The sequence below is a fragment of the Pongo abelii genome, chromosome 7 (assembly GCF_028885655.2).
Source record: "Pongo abelii isolate AG06213 chromosome 7, NHGRI_mPonAbe1-v2.0_pri, whole genome shotgun sequence".
In the NCBI taxonomy this organism is placed as follows: domain Eukaryota; kingdom Metazoa; phylum Chordata; class Mammalia; order Primates; family Hominidae; genus Pongo; species Pongo abelii.
This window is the reverse complement of record NC_071992.2, coordinates 106815649-106833125: the sequence shown is the minus strand read 5'-3', so window position 1 is coordinate 106833125 and position 17477 is coordinate 106815649. Positions and strand designations below refer to the sequence as shown.

General features: G+C 36.2%; 1 protein-coding gene across 1 annotated transcript in view; it reads right to left on the bottom strand.

Annotated features, from left to right (window-relative positions):
• NECAB1 (N-terminal EF-hand calcium binding protein 1) overlaps nt 1-17477 on the bottom strand; it is a 173954-nt gene that overhangs the window by 18393 nt on the left and 138084 nt on the right. The window contains 3 exon segments of the mRNA NM_001133547.1: nt 5070-5123; nt 11149-11225; nt 13748-13869. Of these exon segments, the coding sequence (NP_001127019.1) occupies nt 5070-5123; nt 11149-11225; nt 13748-13869 (253 nt within the window).

Below are 17477 nucleotides of genomic sequence, written 5' to 3'. Positions count from 1 at the left end.
TCCTCAAGACATGGATTCTATTTTCCCTCCCCTTGGATCTGGTTTGGCTTTCTAACCTGCTCTGGCCAATCAACGTTGCAGAACTGACAGTGCACCAGTTTCAAATTCAGGCCCTAAGAGGCCGGTGGATTTCCATTCTTTCTCTTGGATCTCTGAGATTACCATATGAACAAGACCTGCTACAGCAGGGGCCAGCAAACATTTTCTGTAAATGGATGGGTAGTAAGTATTTTATTTAGGCTTTCTGTGCCACATGGCTCCTTTTGCAGCTAGTCAACTCTGCTATTGTCGTGTGAAAGCAGCCACAGCCCACACATAAACAAATGAGTGTGGCTGTGTTACAAGAAAAGTTTATGAACAAAAACAAGAGGTATGCTGTAGTTTGCCAACCCCTATATTAGAGGATTAAAAACCACATAGAGCACAGTTGAGCTCCTAGACATATGAGAAAGCTCAGCCAAGATCAGCAAAGCTAACATACAGCTTACTAGAGATACAAGGAGCCCATGTGAGACCATAAGAACCAGCCAGTTGATCCCAGCCTAAATTGCCTACCTGCAAAATTGTGGTTATTGTGTTAAGCCACTGAATTTGGGGATGCATTATTATGTTAGCAATACCTAACTGATTCATTCACTTATGTACATTGATGTATGAGTTGGAAAAATTGAGCTCTCGGCTTCCTAGATTGGGTTGCAGTGTCCAACTTTGCAACCCAAACCAGATGTATCTTTTCCCCCTCCTTTCCTAAGATAGTTACACAAAGAAATCCATTTAAAGAGCCCCAGATAATCTGCCTAAGTTTGATGACTATTCTGACAAGCGGAGCTTTTTAAATAATAGTTAATTTAAAGTAGATTTTCTGAAATCCAAAAAAAAGGCTTAAATTTTCTGTTCCGGCTAGGCCGAAACAAATTGTAGGATATGGGGTTTGGGAGAGGTGGAACAGGAGTCCTACTATCTTGTTAATATTTCTATGTGTCTCTTGTGTCAAATACACAGCCTGAAGCTTACTAAAATGTGAGATCCCAAGATATAGTTAGCTCAGAGCACTCTGTCATGGTTGAATATTCTTTCATGATGCTACATTTTTGTTTCTCTATTATAGGAGTAGTAGTATATCATTTATCATTTACCTTATAGAAATTTTGTTACAACAGAAGTATGGCTGGATATTTGGAATGTCTTGGACTAAATAGTGCTGTGTAAGTATGAAAGGCCAGTCTCAGTTCACAGGATAGTATTTGCCAGTGACGTTAGATTATGTTGCATCAGCCTTTGATTTCTTGGAACATTTCAAGAAATGTCATCTTTTTTAGTCTTGGGACACAGAGACATGTTTTAAGTACAACTTATTTTTTCATGTTACTTTGTTCTATTTACTACATTTACAGTTGTGTTTCAAATATGTCTTCAGAGATACCATAGCCTTTCTTGTATGCTCTCACTGACTCTCTTAACAACCATTGTAAAACAAGACTTATATTTTGATAGTCCCTGTTACATTACTTGACAATGGCCCCCAAGCCCTTAGGAATGTATGGCAGAATGGAATGACTTCACAAGACATTATCCATCGGTTTTATATGAGTGTAGAGAGGCAGAAAAATATACTAGGTTTGTAGACTCATTGTATGATAATCTATTTTAGTGTATTACAACAACAATGTGCTGAAGAAAAGTCTGAGTTTTTGAAAAGCACAAGAATGTGCTCAAATGTTGTTTAAAATTATCATGACTTTTTAAAAACCTTTGAATGAAGAAAATAGCTGGAAAATGATCATCTTACTCCAGTACTCTTTTGGTAAGAAATGCCATACAGGCACATCTTTATAATATGCTTGTTATAAATCATTTGGAACATTTGAATATTTTGATCTAGCACTTTAGTGTTCTTTCAGTGCAGTGTTAGAATCATTCGATGTAGTAAGAGATATATAAGTTTTTTTAAAAAAAACTTCTATTTATTTTTTATGACTTCATCTTAAGTATTATGTCATTTTGGAAGTATTCCTTGGTCTCCTAAATTGAGTTGTGTCCCCTTACTGTGCAAATCTGTACTTTCCTATAATAATCCTCATCACATTTTATTGTAGATTCTGTATAATTTCCTTCTAGTTTGTTTTCTAGCCTATAATGTTCACCACTTTATTTCCAGACTCTATCTCCAGGCCTGGAACATAGTTGGTGATCAAGTTATTTGTGGAACAAACACATTAAAGATGCTTTTGCTTTTAGCCATTGACTAATCTTACAATTCCCTTAATAAACTATTTATTCCAGCAGAGGATTTGAGGTGGCCGTGGAAACTCAACAGCACTACATAATTGTTAGGTGCTCTTTCATCTGTCTCCACCATCCTGTCCTCTTTTTCTTTTCTTCCTTCTTCTTCAAGAGCAGGCATATAAAGTGAAAAGAATTAGCTTCACTTTTCCTATGTGGCCTTTAACAAGTTACTTAATTCTTTCTCAGTTTGTCTTCTGATACGTAAAATTAGAATAGTAGTACTTATATCACAAAGTTTTGGGAGGACTAAATAGAATAGTGTGTATAAGGATCCTTTCCATGACAGGTACTAAATAAGCATTACATCTCTTACCCTGGGCTGAGAAAAAAAAATGGACTTAAAAAAAGAAATCATATCCTGGACTCATCATTATGTAATGGCTCATTGCCCAGAAAACTAGAGATGGCAGTTGCTAGGGTTCAGGACTTTTGCTGTGTGCTTAAACAAGCCTGCCAGACAATCTGCTCTGCTCTTATGGTAGGGAATCTCATAAAACAATTATCCATTCATCCACAACCTCACTAGCAAAGAGCAATTCTACTTTACAGGCTAGAAATCCACTAAACACTTAGGCTGAAAATGTTAGAGCATGGTGATGAGCATAGGTCTGGGGTTGAACTGCAGGGGTTCAGCTATGGTAGGTAAACTCCTTTAAACCTTAATTTCTTCATTGATAACATGAGTCTGAGGATAGCACTACCTCATTTGGCTATTGTGAGGATTAAGTGAGTTATATATGTGTTTAGTACAACACTTGGCGCATAGCAAAGGATCAGTAAAGATTAGCATTTCAAAAACCAAGTGTAATAGAAACTTATTCTTTGCTTTCTGTCATAGAATTCATTTTTCCAAGTTCTCAAGCATTCACTAATGGAAAAGGGAAAATACCTCTCTACTCAATAAATTCTAAAACTGGTTTTGGGCATCAGGATAGATCATTTAACACATGGTAGGATGGAATTATGAGCACTAGAGCACTAGCTATGAAATAACAGTGAAAAATCATTTTGGTCATTCTGAATATAGGAGGTTTTATAGGAATTTATAGTAACGCACTTACTACCATTAATAAAAAAATACAACTTTTAATGACAAATATCTTATTGTTACTTCTGAAAAAACAAACCAATTCAAATCTTTACTATATGTCTATTCCCAAAGAGCATAATTGTTATACCTCTATATATGGCTGGAAATAGGGAATATCCTTTCCTGCTTTTAAACAATATTGAGAGCTGAACGACCTTCTTCAGTCTTATTTGTTTAAAGTACTTCTATGCACTACTGAATTAGTAATGTTGTGTGTGTTGATCTTTTAAAATTGGCCTTGGCTTTGGCTGCTCAGGGACCTGCAAATGGAATAGCTGCCTCCTTTCACAGACAATCCTTAGACAATTTTTCCTCCTCATAACTAGAGGGAAAAAATAATCTCACATTAGAAAATTATTTAAGAATAGGCAATTATCTCTCACAACATTAGATAAGTTATATTTGTTTTTCCTTTGTCTGGAGTATAGTTTTTCCTCTATGCAAACCTACGAGAAGATAACAAATGCATGATCACAAGCTTAACAATTCCTGTGCCTCCAGGACTGCACAAATCCGCTATTCTTAGTATGTATATGTGCTCCACACCCCTCTCCTCTCTTTCCCATGAAAGTCTACTGCTTTAAAATGTTGGGGTCTTGATGAATTAACACAGACTACATCCCTGTCTCTGGAGGGATAAAAGCACTAGACATGCAGTGACAAATCTAGCTTATCGGGGGAAAATATTCATAACTATAGGATTCTAACAGTAGCAGCCATGATTAAACTTTTCTGAGACTCCCACAAAGCTTACTCTGAAGAATCCCTTTGGATTATGAGTTTGGACAGATGGGCAGAAGCCTTACACATAGGTGGGTCTCACCTTCATCTATCATGTAGTCAGTGCTTGTGCACAATTCAGAGATGAAAGATTATTTCCTATCTTGGTTTCATATAAATGTGTGACCAATCCTTTGACATCTATAAAGTATATAATACATCTAAGGTATTAAAAAATGATTTTTCTCCTAGTTACCCAAGATTTTAAAATCCAAATTTTCACTAAATGTAAGTATAAACATCCAACTTCCTGAAACAGAATGTACTATGCATGTTTGCCTCAACATAAAGTAAATAATAAAGCTTGGTATGTACTGCTTTAAATTATTTGCTAATTTCTTTTTGTTGCATCTTAATGTACTTTTTAGGATCCCTTTGTCCATTTTTCTTCTGTTTCCAAAAACCACTGCCACTCTGGATGGACATCTTGTCCCTAGGGATACAAGTGTTCCCTTTTGCATCAATTTATTCTTTGAAAAATTATTTCTGAGCATTTTCAATGTGCCTGGCCCTAGGCTAAATGCTGGAAATATAATAATGAACAGAACCAGGTTTCAGCTCAGGTATATCCAGTGTACAACATAGCAGGATTTACAAAATGTTTATGATAAAACTTAAATGTTGCCCTTCTCTGCCAGTCATATTCCTTCAATTATTCAATAACTCATTGATTTATACATGTATAAAATTTTCATTTTGCACCTATTACATGCCAGGTACTTTTGCAAAAACTGTGAAGTAGGTATTAGGTTTACACAAATCACAATGTCGAAACAACACTACTGAATCCTATAAAATGAAATATGACTACTTAGTTTTTCAATTTTTCATTCAGATAACTAATTTTTGAAGAAATTAAATTATGTTTTTAAAGAATATATTTCTAATATTTTTACCTGATAAAAATACTTACAGATTTAGTATTCCCTTCAATAATTTCTTCTTCCAGTGGTTCAAGTTTGAGATCCTTCAATAAGATGAAGAAATGGCAGAAAAGAAAAAAAATTATATCATTAAAAAAAATGCCATATATTCAAATCATAGTTCTCTCATGGCTAACATTGAACCAAAAGAACCTCATTATCTTAAAGATGAAAAAATGCTGATTTTTAAAAAACTCAACTGTTCCAATAAAGACTCTTTGTACTTATTTAACAATTGTAAGAAGCTGTTTTAGACGTGTTCAAAGTATTGCTTTAAATTTACTTCTTGGATGCCATTAGAGAGCAAAGTGGAAGAGAGAGCTATATTAAAACAGGGAGGGAAAGGGTAGGAAGGTAAATGAAAGAAAAGGAAAGAGTTAGAATGACTAAGCCTAACAGTCTGCTTTATTTTGCTATGAATGAGTATTGCCACATTTCTACATTTCTACATTTCTTGGGACATCATTATAAACATTAGTCTATTGTTACAATACATTTATACCCTGGTGTTAATTTTTCTTTATTAAATAGAAAGTGAATTAAAGAGTAAATGAAAATACAATTGATATTTGCTAAAAGTGAAGAACTCCTATAAAGACCTTGAAGTCTTAAAAAAAGTTTTTTTTTATTTCCATAGGTTTTTGGGGAACAGGTGGTATTTGCTTGTACAGGTAATTTCTTGATTGGTGATTTGTGAGATTTTGGTGCACCTGTCACCTGAACAGTATACACTGAACCCGATTTGTAGTCTTTTATCCTTCATCTCTCTACCACCCTTTTCTCCTGAGTCCCCAAAGTCTACTGTGCCATTCTCATGCCTTTGCATCCTCATAGCTTAGCTCCCACTTATGAGTGAGAATATAGAATGTTTGGTTGGTTGTCCATTCCTGAGTTACTTCACTTGGAATAATAGTCTCCAATCCCATCCAGGTTGCTACAAATGCCATTAATTCATTCCTTTTTATGGCTGAGTAGTATTCCATCGTACATACACACCATAATTTCTTTATCCATTCGTTGATTGATGGGCATTTGGGTTGGTTCCACATTTTTGCAACTGAAAATTGTGCTGCTATAAACATGTGTGTGCAAGTATCTTTTTTGTATAATGATTTCTTTTCCTCTGGGTAGATACCCAGTAGTGGAATTGCTGGATCAAATGGTAGTTCTACTTCTAGTTCTTTAAGGAATCTCCACACTATTTTCCATAGTGGTTGTACTTGTTTACATTCCCACCAGCAGTGTAGAAGTGTTCCCTGTTCACCACATTCATGCCAACATCTATTATTTTTTAATTTTTTGATTATGGCCTTTCTTGCTGGAGTAAGGTAGTATCACATTGTGGTTTTGATTTACATTTCCCTGACCATTGGTGATGTTGAGCATTTTTTCATATGTTTGTTGGCTCTTTACATATCTTCTTTTGAGAATTAAGACCTTAATGTCTTCTGTGATGACCAGTGAATAATGCTAATGTCCTAATGTCCCCGGTGAAACCTAGTGCTTCATCTCTGAGAACTTCATTCTGTGAATGGCTATCCTAGCATTGTTTCCAATGAGGATTATGTAGAATAACTCCTTCAAATAGATAAGAAGTAAATTGAAAACTGTAGAAATCCAGACTATCTGAAATAATATATGCCTGTTAATAATAGAGCTATGTTGCTCTAGCTGTGCTGTTATTTTGTGGTGGAACTTTCGGCAAGGTATTTAACTTCTGTGGGGTTCACTTTTCCTGCTTTGATGTAAATTCTCTATCCCTAAATCTTTACATGGCTGGCTTCTTCTTGACTTTCACATCTCAACTCGAATATCACCTTATTAGAGAGACCTTCCAGACCACTCATTTGGAGTTTTCAACCCCCTATCTGTATTATATTGCTCTACTTTTTCTTTATAGCACTTTCCATTATCTTATATTATCTTGTTTCATGGATTTGTTGTTTTTTTGGTCTGTCTCTTCAAAGACCAAGGATATTCTTTTCATCACTGCTGTATTTCCACTGCTGGAATAGTACCTGACACACAGTAGGTACCAATAAATGTTGAATAAATGAATGGCTGAATGAATGCCCTGTCTAAATCACAACTTTTCCATGAAGGCAAAATTATATGTAATGTATATAGATGTGAATTGAAAACTAAAAAGTACTCCACAGATAGAAACTGTAACCTAGTAGTCTTCTTGACCACTATTTCCCTGACACTAACTAAGGTACAATTTTCAGTTCTACCTTTCCTGATCTAAGGTATGAAAAACTTAAAACAAGTTGTATGAGTATGACATCCTGAATTACATCCTTTCAAATGAGAATGTCCTGTGAGCTGATGATACACTAAGGACTTAATGAAGAAGGAGGAGCTTTTATTGTTGTCCTTGTTATTTTGTTTAACATTAAAGGTGGGGTTTTTTTTTTGTTTTTTATTTTTGTTTATTTTATTTTATTTTATTTTATTGAGATGGAGTTTTACTCTTTCGCTCAGGCTGGAATGAAGTGGCACGATCTCGGCTCACTGCCACCTCCGCCTCCAGGGTTCAAGCGATTCTCCTGCCTCAGCCTCCCAAGTAGCTGAGATTACAGGCGCACACCACCACGCCTGTTTAATTTTTGTATTTTTAGTAGAGATGGGGTTTTGCCATGTTGGCCAGGCTGGTCTCGAACTCCTGACCTCAGGTGATCCACTTGCCTCAGCCTCCCAGAGTGCCAGGATTACAGGCATGAGCCACTGCACTCAGCCATTAAAGGTGTTTTCTACAGGGATCAAGCAAAACACAAGACATAACCTCAGTATATCCCCATAAATTCTCATGGAGGCTGAAATGGATACAAGGAATACCTAAAGAAACCTATTTATAGAAATTGCTAAGTGTTATATTCCCCTACATGCATAGAATAGGGCTTGGTTTCAGTGCAGGAAGAATTTATCATAAATACTTAATATCGAGAAAAGATAACATATGTTCCACTGCACGTACACTTCCTTTTAGTGGGAAGATCAAAACTAGTGTTAACAACTACAGGAGACAAGGTATTCGGCAGTGAAATGACGTACTCAGCCACTGTTTGGCAATTAGGTAGTTTTTCTCTAAAAACCTGATCAGCACAGTGCAGAATAAGTTGTAGAAGAAAACTGAACTTGCACTGCTTCTCCATTCATTAAGACAGCTCACACTGAGCTCCACACAGCTGGAGCCCCATGCTGAAAACCATCACATTGTACTTTTAGCAAACCTCTTAGACACTGTCCTCAAAATGAAACCCTTTTGTAGGAAGGGAGGGAGAAAAAAAGTCTAGAAAAAAAAGAAATGTAACAATACTTTGATTTAAAGTTAGGAAAAAAGGCATGAAATAAGTTTGAGCCATTCCTTTAAAAATAACTATAAAAATTTCAGATACCAAATAAAGACAGTTTTGTCCAAAATTTCAAAACCACTTTAAACAGAGGTATTTGTATTCTTTAAATGAATCTGGACTTATTTAGCAAGTGAATCCTTATGTTTTAACAAGCTTTAGTTTGCAAATAGAGGTCCTGGATTTGATCTTCCAATATTGGAAAACTAATTTCCATAGCCACTATTTTTCCTACAAATCATTTTAGTTTCAGCTCACATATCAATAAAATAAGAAAGGAGGAAAGTTGATTTGCAGCAAGCTAGTAGTTTAGGTATTTGCTCCAGTAAGTGTTCAATATAAATTTAACAAATAAAGGCACCATGGCAGGGGGACAAGAACTCTACAGCGTTGTTTCCCCTTAACTTGGCTCTTGCACAGAATCTCCTTTTCAGAGACCTTACTCATCCTCAGGACATGAGGGTTCATCTTTGTGGAGATAAGTCTAAAGACCTTAACCTGTTGGCCTGAATTCTCTCCTACTAACATCTAACTAGGTATTTCTGCCTAAGTGTCCCATTGTACCTTGAAATTCACACGTCAAAAACACTAGCTCACCTTCTCACCTTACCTCACAAATTCTCTCTCATGTGTCTCTTCCTTTTCGTTAATGGTACAATTAATTGTTTCAGAAACACAGGCTCCAATCCTCAGATTCTTATTTGAGCTCCCCCTGTCCTTAACCCGTTCAATAGTGCTGTTAATTGCACTTCAAGTGTTTCAAATCTGCCATTTTCTTCTCACTCATTAGCTTAATATAGGCCCATCTCGTATCATACCTGACTTCACTGGGTTCAGTTTCACAAACCTGCTCTTCAATGCCATTTTCTGAGCTGGCATTAGTGTCTCTGAGCCTCATTTTTCTTGTTTTAACCCATTTTGCATTTGTTTTAATTCACTTTGCATCTTGCTGCCCAATTTCCTATCTAAAGGATTTTTTTTGGTTTGTCACTTAGCTGTTAAAAAATAATAAATGCCTTCTGTTGTTTCCAAGTCCAAATTCCTTAGACTATTATTTGAGGCTATCCATAATCTGGCCCTCTTCTGTCCATACAACCTTATTTGTTACTACTTCCCTACATGAAAGACTCTTAACCAGGCCAATCTACTGAACCTTGCAGATGCCATCACCTTGCTCATGCCATCACCTTACCTGAATGCCCTTTCCAGCCATCCTCTACTGAAATTTTACCTCTCCATATCAAATATTACTTTCCTTGTTAGTTTGTTAGCTGATCAACATTTATTCCAACTTTAATGACAATATATTTTCTTTTCATTGAATTATCTCTTCTTCTTTCTGTACTGTGCTCTGGGATTGTTATCAAGACTTTTCCCCCTCCCCTATCCAGGAGGCCAGCAATGCAACCCTACCATGACCAACCAGACTCTTCCTTCTGGGAAGCAGAATTTTGAACAGAAGGCCAGCAGACTGGAAATGGTAGGAACTCATTTATTGCAGTGGAGGTAACTTCAGAGACTGTTGAGTATTTCTTGCTATTCAGATCTCTAGGGTTATCTTGTCTTCTGACTTTTCCAAATTCAGACTTCTGGACTATCTGTTGATTCTGTGAGTACTTCCATATTCTTCCAGAAAACTCTCTTTTTTATTAGAGAAATGATTTCTATTGTTTGCAATAAAATTTTTAATTAAGTCACCATTTTTAAGGCCCCACTTGAACTCTTCCTGCCACACAAAATCCTTCCTGAGCACCCCAGGTCACAGTGATCAACCCATCAGGTGAGCATGGATAGATTTTAACATCTGATCCACTCCTTTAACATGTCTCAGTCAGTCATTAAAATACTTACTGACCATGAACTACGAATCCCATTCTGTGCTACCGTATAATTTTTCAAAAGTCTGTTATCTCTCTTGCTCTGTCTTTTTAGGAGAATAGCTTAGTTTTATAAGTAGACAATTGTTTTCTTCAAAGTCAGTGCTGTTACAAACATAAATGTTTCTCTCTTGGTGCCTGACATGCGCAGAAAACACATTTTTTTTCTTACTGATTGAGAAAAGTTGTCTCTCCTATCAAAGATGTTTAAGGAGAATATCACTACAATAACAGGACTACTTGGTATTAACTAAATCAATAAAAATACAATAACTAAGAACATAAAATGTAGTTCTAAAGAACTCTTCATCACATTCTAACTTGCTTGCTTAGATAGTTTTAATAGCAAAACCATCGGTTAATGTGCTAATTTCCAGAAGTTGAGTGTGGAATCTCATCTTTTAGTAGACAGCACTGCCATTTTCCTGAATTAATTTGAAAGATTCCCAAGACTTCAACTTATCCCTAAGTTGAAGGGATGTTATCCCTTCAACATCTTATCCCTAAGAGCTGTCATTAGCATCATTCAAGCACACTGTCACCTAGTTCATTTGAAAATGTAAGAGCCAGGCAGTGCAGTAGATTTATTTAACTCTCAACTCCACACCCTATTTTAAATATAATTGGGAGTGGGAGGTAGGGGGAAAATTAATGTAAGCTTCTGTATTTAGCAATAGCAACAAAAACCTCAAATAACTACCAAGCAGCCATTCATAGAATCATTGGGATCCTGGCTGTTATTCTATCTATGGGGCAATCGTGGATATAAAGCAATGAGGAATATTGGGTAAGAATATCTTGAAGAGTGGAAGAGAGAATAAAGAAAAGAAAGCACCTACCTTCTTTTCCAGTCTATCAATTAATTTCTGGAGTCTATTTATCTGGGTCATCCACTGGTTGTCTTCTTCTAATAAGCCTGGGGCCAGGGGGAATCATGAGGGCAATATGTTAAACTTTAGACAGAGAAGAAATGCTTGGTTATATCAGAGCTTTCCTTCAACCCTGAAGGAAAGATGCAGTGTCACTGACTGGTCATTTTTTAAAATGTATTCACGAGTGCTTTCTAAGGTACTGATTTCCATAGATCCATGCATCCCAGGGGTTCACTTCCACAGGCCTGTTTTTTATGTAATTGCCTATTTGGCCTTTGATATTCAAAGAAAAGATCCTGCTGAACCATTTATAAAACCCCATGATGTAGATGGTTTTCTTTTGCAAACAGGAAAGCATCAATCAACAATTCTAAACTTACATGTAGGGCAGTGGCAAGAGCCAGTGAAATCATACCCCTGACCATAGCAAGGTGTAAATTGCTACGATCAAAAAAAAGCATAAGGGCAAGATAGTTGGTGTCTCCTTTCCCAGGATCTAACTTGAGTATATATACATGGACTCTATAATCATGGCATAGTGGTTAAGAGTGCAGACCGGAGTCTGTTGATCTATATTAATATATATAATATATACATACATATGTATTTGTAGGTATGTAGTGTGTGTGTGTGTGTGTGTGTGTGTGTGTATCTAGCACCAAGTTAAACATTATAGAGGTTCTGCTACTATTATTGTTTTTATTAACATTATTATGCAAAGGGAAGAGTTATGATCTGAGCCTGTGCACAAACATCCTGGCATATTTGTATATACTGATTGTAGCTTAATAAAAATGTTTTCATAGGCATTTGCTGAAGTAGTATTGTTTAATATTTCTTGAAATCAGAATGTGATTGAATTCACGACTATAAAGCCTTGTGTTAGCTTTGAATGCAATAAAGACAAGACCTAAATTGTAAAGGGAGAGTGATGTCATCAGAATTTACTTCTCCACCTGCCTTCTTGGAGGAAGCACCTTTCAAGGCCCACCAAATTATGATGTAAAAATGAGCATTGGCACTGCCACAAAGAAGTGGCTACAAAAAAAAAAAAAAAGAGAGAGAGAGAGAAAAGAAAGGGGCTGATTGGAGAAAATATTACAAATATACTAATAAAATGTATGTTTTTTAAAATTCTAATACAATATTTCTAATCTGGGTTATTCCCAAAATAATTTAAGGTGGCTGTCACATCAAAGACCCAAGAAAAGATATTTTGGACTATTTTCTAAATGGTTAAAATGGAAAGAACAATCTATATGTTACTTCAGGAGCTTAGCATTGTCATTTTCTAGTTGCATGTGGTAGATCGTATTATTTTTCCCAATTCTTCACTTTTTTCCTGCTACAGAAGTATCTGTATATACCCTTACACCACAATTTTGCAGTATCTCCTATTATAATGAACGAAGCACATTTCCCTCCCCATTGTTACTGTGCTTGACATGTGATTTGTTTGGCCAATGGAGAGGTACCAGACAAGATGCACCCAGTACATAAAGCAATGGTTTTTAATATGCATGTATAATTTTAGGCTGGTTGCATGTGCTTCTGACACCCACTAGGAGAAGAAAATGCTCCAGTTGTTGCTTATTCCAGAAGGAGGCTACATGAGGAGTGGGGCCAAACTCAACCTACATACAGCCTGCAACCACATCCAACGAAATTGCCCAAATCACCAACCATAGACTCATGAGAGAGAAACACAAGTATCTACAGGTGTAACCATCAAGATTTTAAGGTCGCTTCACAATAAAAATGGACTAATATTCCACATGACCTTGGACAAATCACTTAACTTCCCAGGCTTGTTTCCTTACCTGTGAAATGGAGAAATAGGGAAATTAACATCTATTTTATCAGGTGTCAAGATAAAATAAGGCTTTATTCCTGAAAATACTCTGAAATATTTCACGTACAATTGGTGAAAATATAGAATATAGCTTATACCTTGATTTTCTGAGTATTAGATACTTAAAGACTCATTTGTGTTAAAATGACATGTTCAAGTGACATATGTGCATGTATATATGCACGCTTTATAAAAATTTTATAAGTGACACAGTTAAAATTTAATAACCTAACAATTATGAGTATTGTTTAGCCCAGTAAATCTTACATCACATTACAAACTTCAAAAACACCAACTGTGACTAATCCTATCATGAAAACAAGGATCCTTTCCCCAAATGAACTTAGGATAGGCTTAGGGAGGCTTGGAGATCTAGAGCATATTAGGGTAGAGTCCCTTTATTTCAAGATGATGGGGGGTCCTTATAGACGTCAAGTCTTTTAGATGTTAGCTGATGAAGCTACTGCCTTCCCTATTCACCATCTCTCTGTGTGCTTTCCAGGCACAACTGCTAGGATTCTGACCATGCTGATTTTAGGCTCACCACCTCAGTTCTTCATACCCTACACTCTTCACTGCTTCTGTCTCAAACTTACTTGGTATAAGGAAAGTGTTCTATTACTATTGTCTTATCTGTTGTTTCTTAAAATAATCAATTGGAAAACGCAAGATAAATAGACTTTGACAAAGAAAAACAAATGAAGGGTGTGTTACCTGGACCACTGACATTAAACTGAGGGCTGTTTGGGGAGAAGCTGTTGTGTCTCTGGACTCGGCGGCTTGATCGTTTTCCAGGCCATTGAATCGACAGGACTTCTGGCTTGGCTGGCCCTTGCCTTGATCAACAGAGATAACATTTAACCTTAATGTTAGTGCTTCAGTCTCTTCCTTCAGGGAAGAGATCTTCATGCGTCAGTCATAAAGGTTTTCTAGTGCAGCAAAATGAAAACTTATGAGAATGACTCTTGTAAATGCTCTAGAAACCCAAAGTAATTTGGTACTACAGTATGTGAACCTAAGAAAGAGAATTCTGAGCTTTCTTTATTCTTAAAATTCTGAGTAAAAATTGTAATTTAAGGTAGGCTTTTTTCCTTTGTTGGTCAACTTTCAGTGGAAAAACGTGTGTATGCAGCTATTGTATTTTGTTTAATTTGAAAACACTTGTGGAGTTTTTTCTGTAATTCAGTTTTTAATTTTTTGGATCAAAGCTATACATCCATATATTTTTAGGAGTCAAATGATTCTATAAATCTTATTTCAACAAACAGGAGTGCCCTCTTTTCACCCCCATATCATATTCCCACTCCTCTTTCAAAAAGGCAACACTTTTTAGCAGGTGTTTACTTTCATATGAGTATATTTTATGATATGAAAGTAGTAAATGTTAAAATATATATTATATACAGTATATCTTATATACTATATACAGTATATATTATATACTGATGTGAAAGTAAACACCTTCCAAATTATCAGTATATAACATGCTTAAATTGCTATGTCTTTAATTTTTAGTTTTAGGCTTTATCTATTAACTTCACAATATGAAAAGCTCAGGCCAGTGATATACAAATGGAAATGTTGTAACGAATTTCCAGGAAGGCTGCTTAAAAGTCAGATTCAGCTAGAAGGGAGCCCTTTTGTTTTTCCTTAATCTTCTTTCCTGGTTGGAATGTGAACATGGTAGCTGGATTGCCAACAAACATCTTGGTCTGTGAGGCAAACTTGGCAATAGTTTATTATATTAATATGCACTTAATATGTGAAAAAGAAAGAGTGTCTGTGATAAATCTGTAAGGACATAATACTTAAGCTGCCTCCAACAAGATTTCTTTATAGGAGATATAATCCCTTGTGTGTAAGATATAATCCTTCTGTGTTTAAGACAAATCTAAGATTAATGTACTCATCCAAAAATCTTCATTATCTATCAGCTAGGGAAGATTCCTTTAGCCTTTCTCCTGTGTTGGATGACCTCTGATCCCCCTTTTATTAGATTTCATTTTTTTTTCTTACCTGACTCCTTTGTTTTGGTGGAAAATATCCCCTAATTGCTTCATAAGAAAAGGTGCATAATGAAAGGTAAAATTCTTGAAACATTGTATGAATAAACATCTTCCTTACTTTATTGATGGTTTTATGGAATACAGATTTCCAGATTGCCAATTGTTTTGAAAAATTTGCTCCATTGTGTTCTATCTCCCAGAGTCACTAGTGAAAAATCTAGTGTTTTCTTGATTATTTGCATATGGCCTGGTTTTTCTCTCTGGGAGTTTTTAGACACTTGTCTTTGTTTCCAGTATTGTGAAACTTCATAATGGTGTGTTTTGTGTTGGACTTCTATTAGCATTGTAATGAGCTCTTGATCTGTTCTATCAAACTGGACACATATATTGCAATTCTGACTATTTTTCTTAAATTCTTCCTTTGATAATTTTTCTGCTTTGTTCTCTTTCTGGAACTGCTATTTTACAAACAGTAGACCTCTTGGACTGAGCCTCTAGTTTCCTTATCTCTTATATTTCACCTCTTTGTGGAGATTTCCTCACATTTTTATATTTTAACCTTCCTCAGAGAATGTAATTTTTGCAATCATAATTTCCAAGACCTCTTTTGTGTGCTTTGAATATTATTTTTAAAGCATTCTATCCTTAATTCATAAATGCAATATCTTTTATTTAGTTTTTGAAGGTATTGAAAACTTTCTTTTGAAATTTTTTGTCTGCTCTCTGGATTATCTGTTTCTTTCAAGTTTCTTTTCTTGTGTTTGATTTGTCCTTTTGGTTGACCCCATACATTTTAGAAGGAGGAACTACAAGTCTGACTGGAACCTCTTTGTTTGTGGCAGGGATTGCCAACTTGCAGTCTTCACTGTACAGTGGCCTGGCTGGGCCTATTCTTCAGGGAACCCTGACCATTGGCATTGTTAAGTCTTTTCTCTGGGATTAATCAGATCCCTCAAAGAAGCACGCCCCAGCTGGAGGGTCTGAGCCCTGTTGTTAGTACTCTGGGAGTAAAATATATGAAGGAGATTTCACATCTCACTCTTCAGTATGGTGACTTTCAGTTAGTATCTCCTTTGTTAGTACTGGGCCCTATCAGCTGTGCCAGGTATACATATGCTCACCTTCTCTAGACAGCTTATGTCTGGGGTTCTTCAAGGATCAGGTAGGAGCAGTCACTATATAGCACTGGGTGGAGCTTCCAACAATATATCAGCCCTACCTTCACCCTCATTTTCAGTTCCACATGGTACAGCCAAGTCTTGAGTTTTTCTGAGGTTCTGTGATACCAAATATATTGTATCTTGGCTTCTTACATTGCCTGCTTCAGTTTCAGCTTTCTCAGAGCTTCTAAATCAATTTCCACTAGATTCACCTTCTCTCCACCTTCCAAGTTTCTGTCCCTTTGGCTCTTCTGCTATTCTTATTTTTGCAGGTTAATGCCTCCTTTTATCCAGGTACTTTTAATGTCATGTTTTGAAGGGTTTAGAGAGAGAGCAAAAGAAAGCATATGTTTAATCTTTAGTCTTTAACTAAATCTCCCTATGAATTTTTCTATGGTATAAAAAAATCCAAGTTTTTGGCCAGGCATGGTGGCTCACACCTGTAATCCCAGCACTTTGGGAGGCTCAGGCAGGCAGATCACCTGAGGTCAGGAGTTCAAGACCAGCTTGGCCAACATGGTGAAACCCCGTCTCTACTAAAAACACAAAAATTAGCTGGGCATGGTGGCAGGCACGTGTAATCCCAGCTGCTTGGGAGGCTGAGGCAGGAGAATTGCTTGAACCCGGGAGGCAGAGGTTGCAGTGAGCAGAGATTGTGCCCCTGCACTCCATCGTGGGTGACAGAGTGAGACTCCATCTCAAAAAAAAAAAAAAAAAAAAAAAAAAATTCCAAGTTTTTGGCAGCTTTGGTGGTCAGGGGAGTAGGTGATTAGAGCAATCCTTCTCTACGTTCAAGCTAAGGAAATCTAAGCTGTCTAAACTTTTATAACCACCTGTATGTGAAATTAAAGCTTTTCCTCACTTCTATAATAGACAACTATCAAAAGGAGAAAAATAACTTTCAAGTCAAGGAGGAATTAATTACGTTCCTGGATATAGAAAAACTTTGGGAAATAGAGCAAACTTGCAGATTCCATTATAAAAAGGAAATCCACATATAATGAAAACTGTGTTCCCAGAAATTTAGTTTGTGAGGAAGCAGTTTTATGTAAGAGAACAGGGGACCCCTAGGGGGAAACTTCTGTATAACATACTTATTATTCTTGTCATTAGCTATTACGTACTTTCTGAACATGTGGAATTAATGTAATTCACGTTTAGTCAGTTTGCCAGGGCAGATACAAAGACTGTTGTAGCATGGCATCTGAAAATTCCACCTCTGTGGCATTCCAGCTGTACACATCCTTTCTCTCTCAAATATCCATTTTTACATGAATA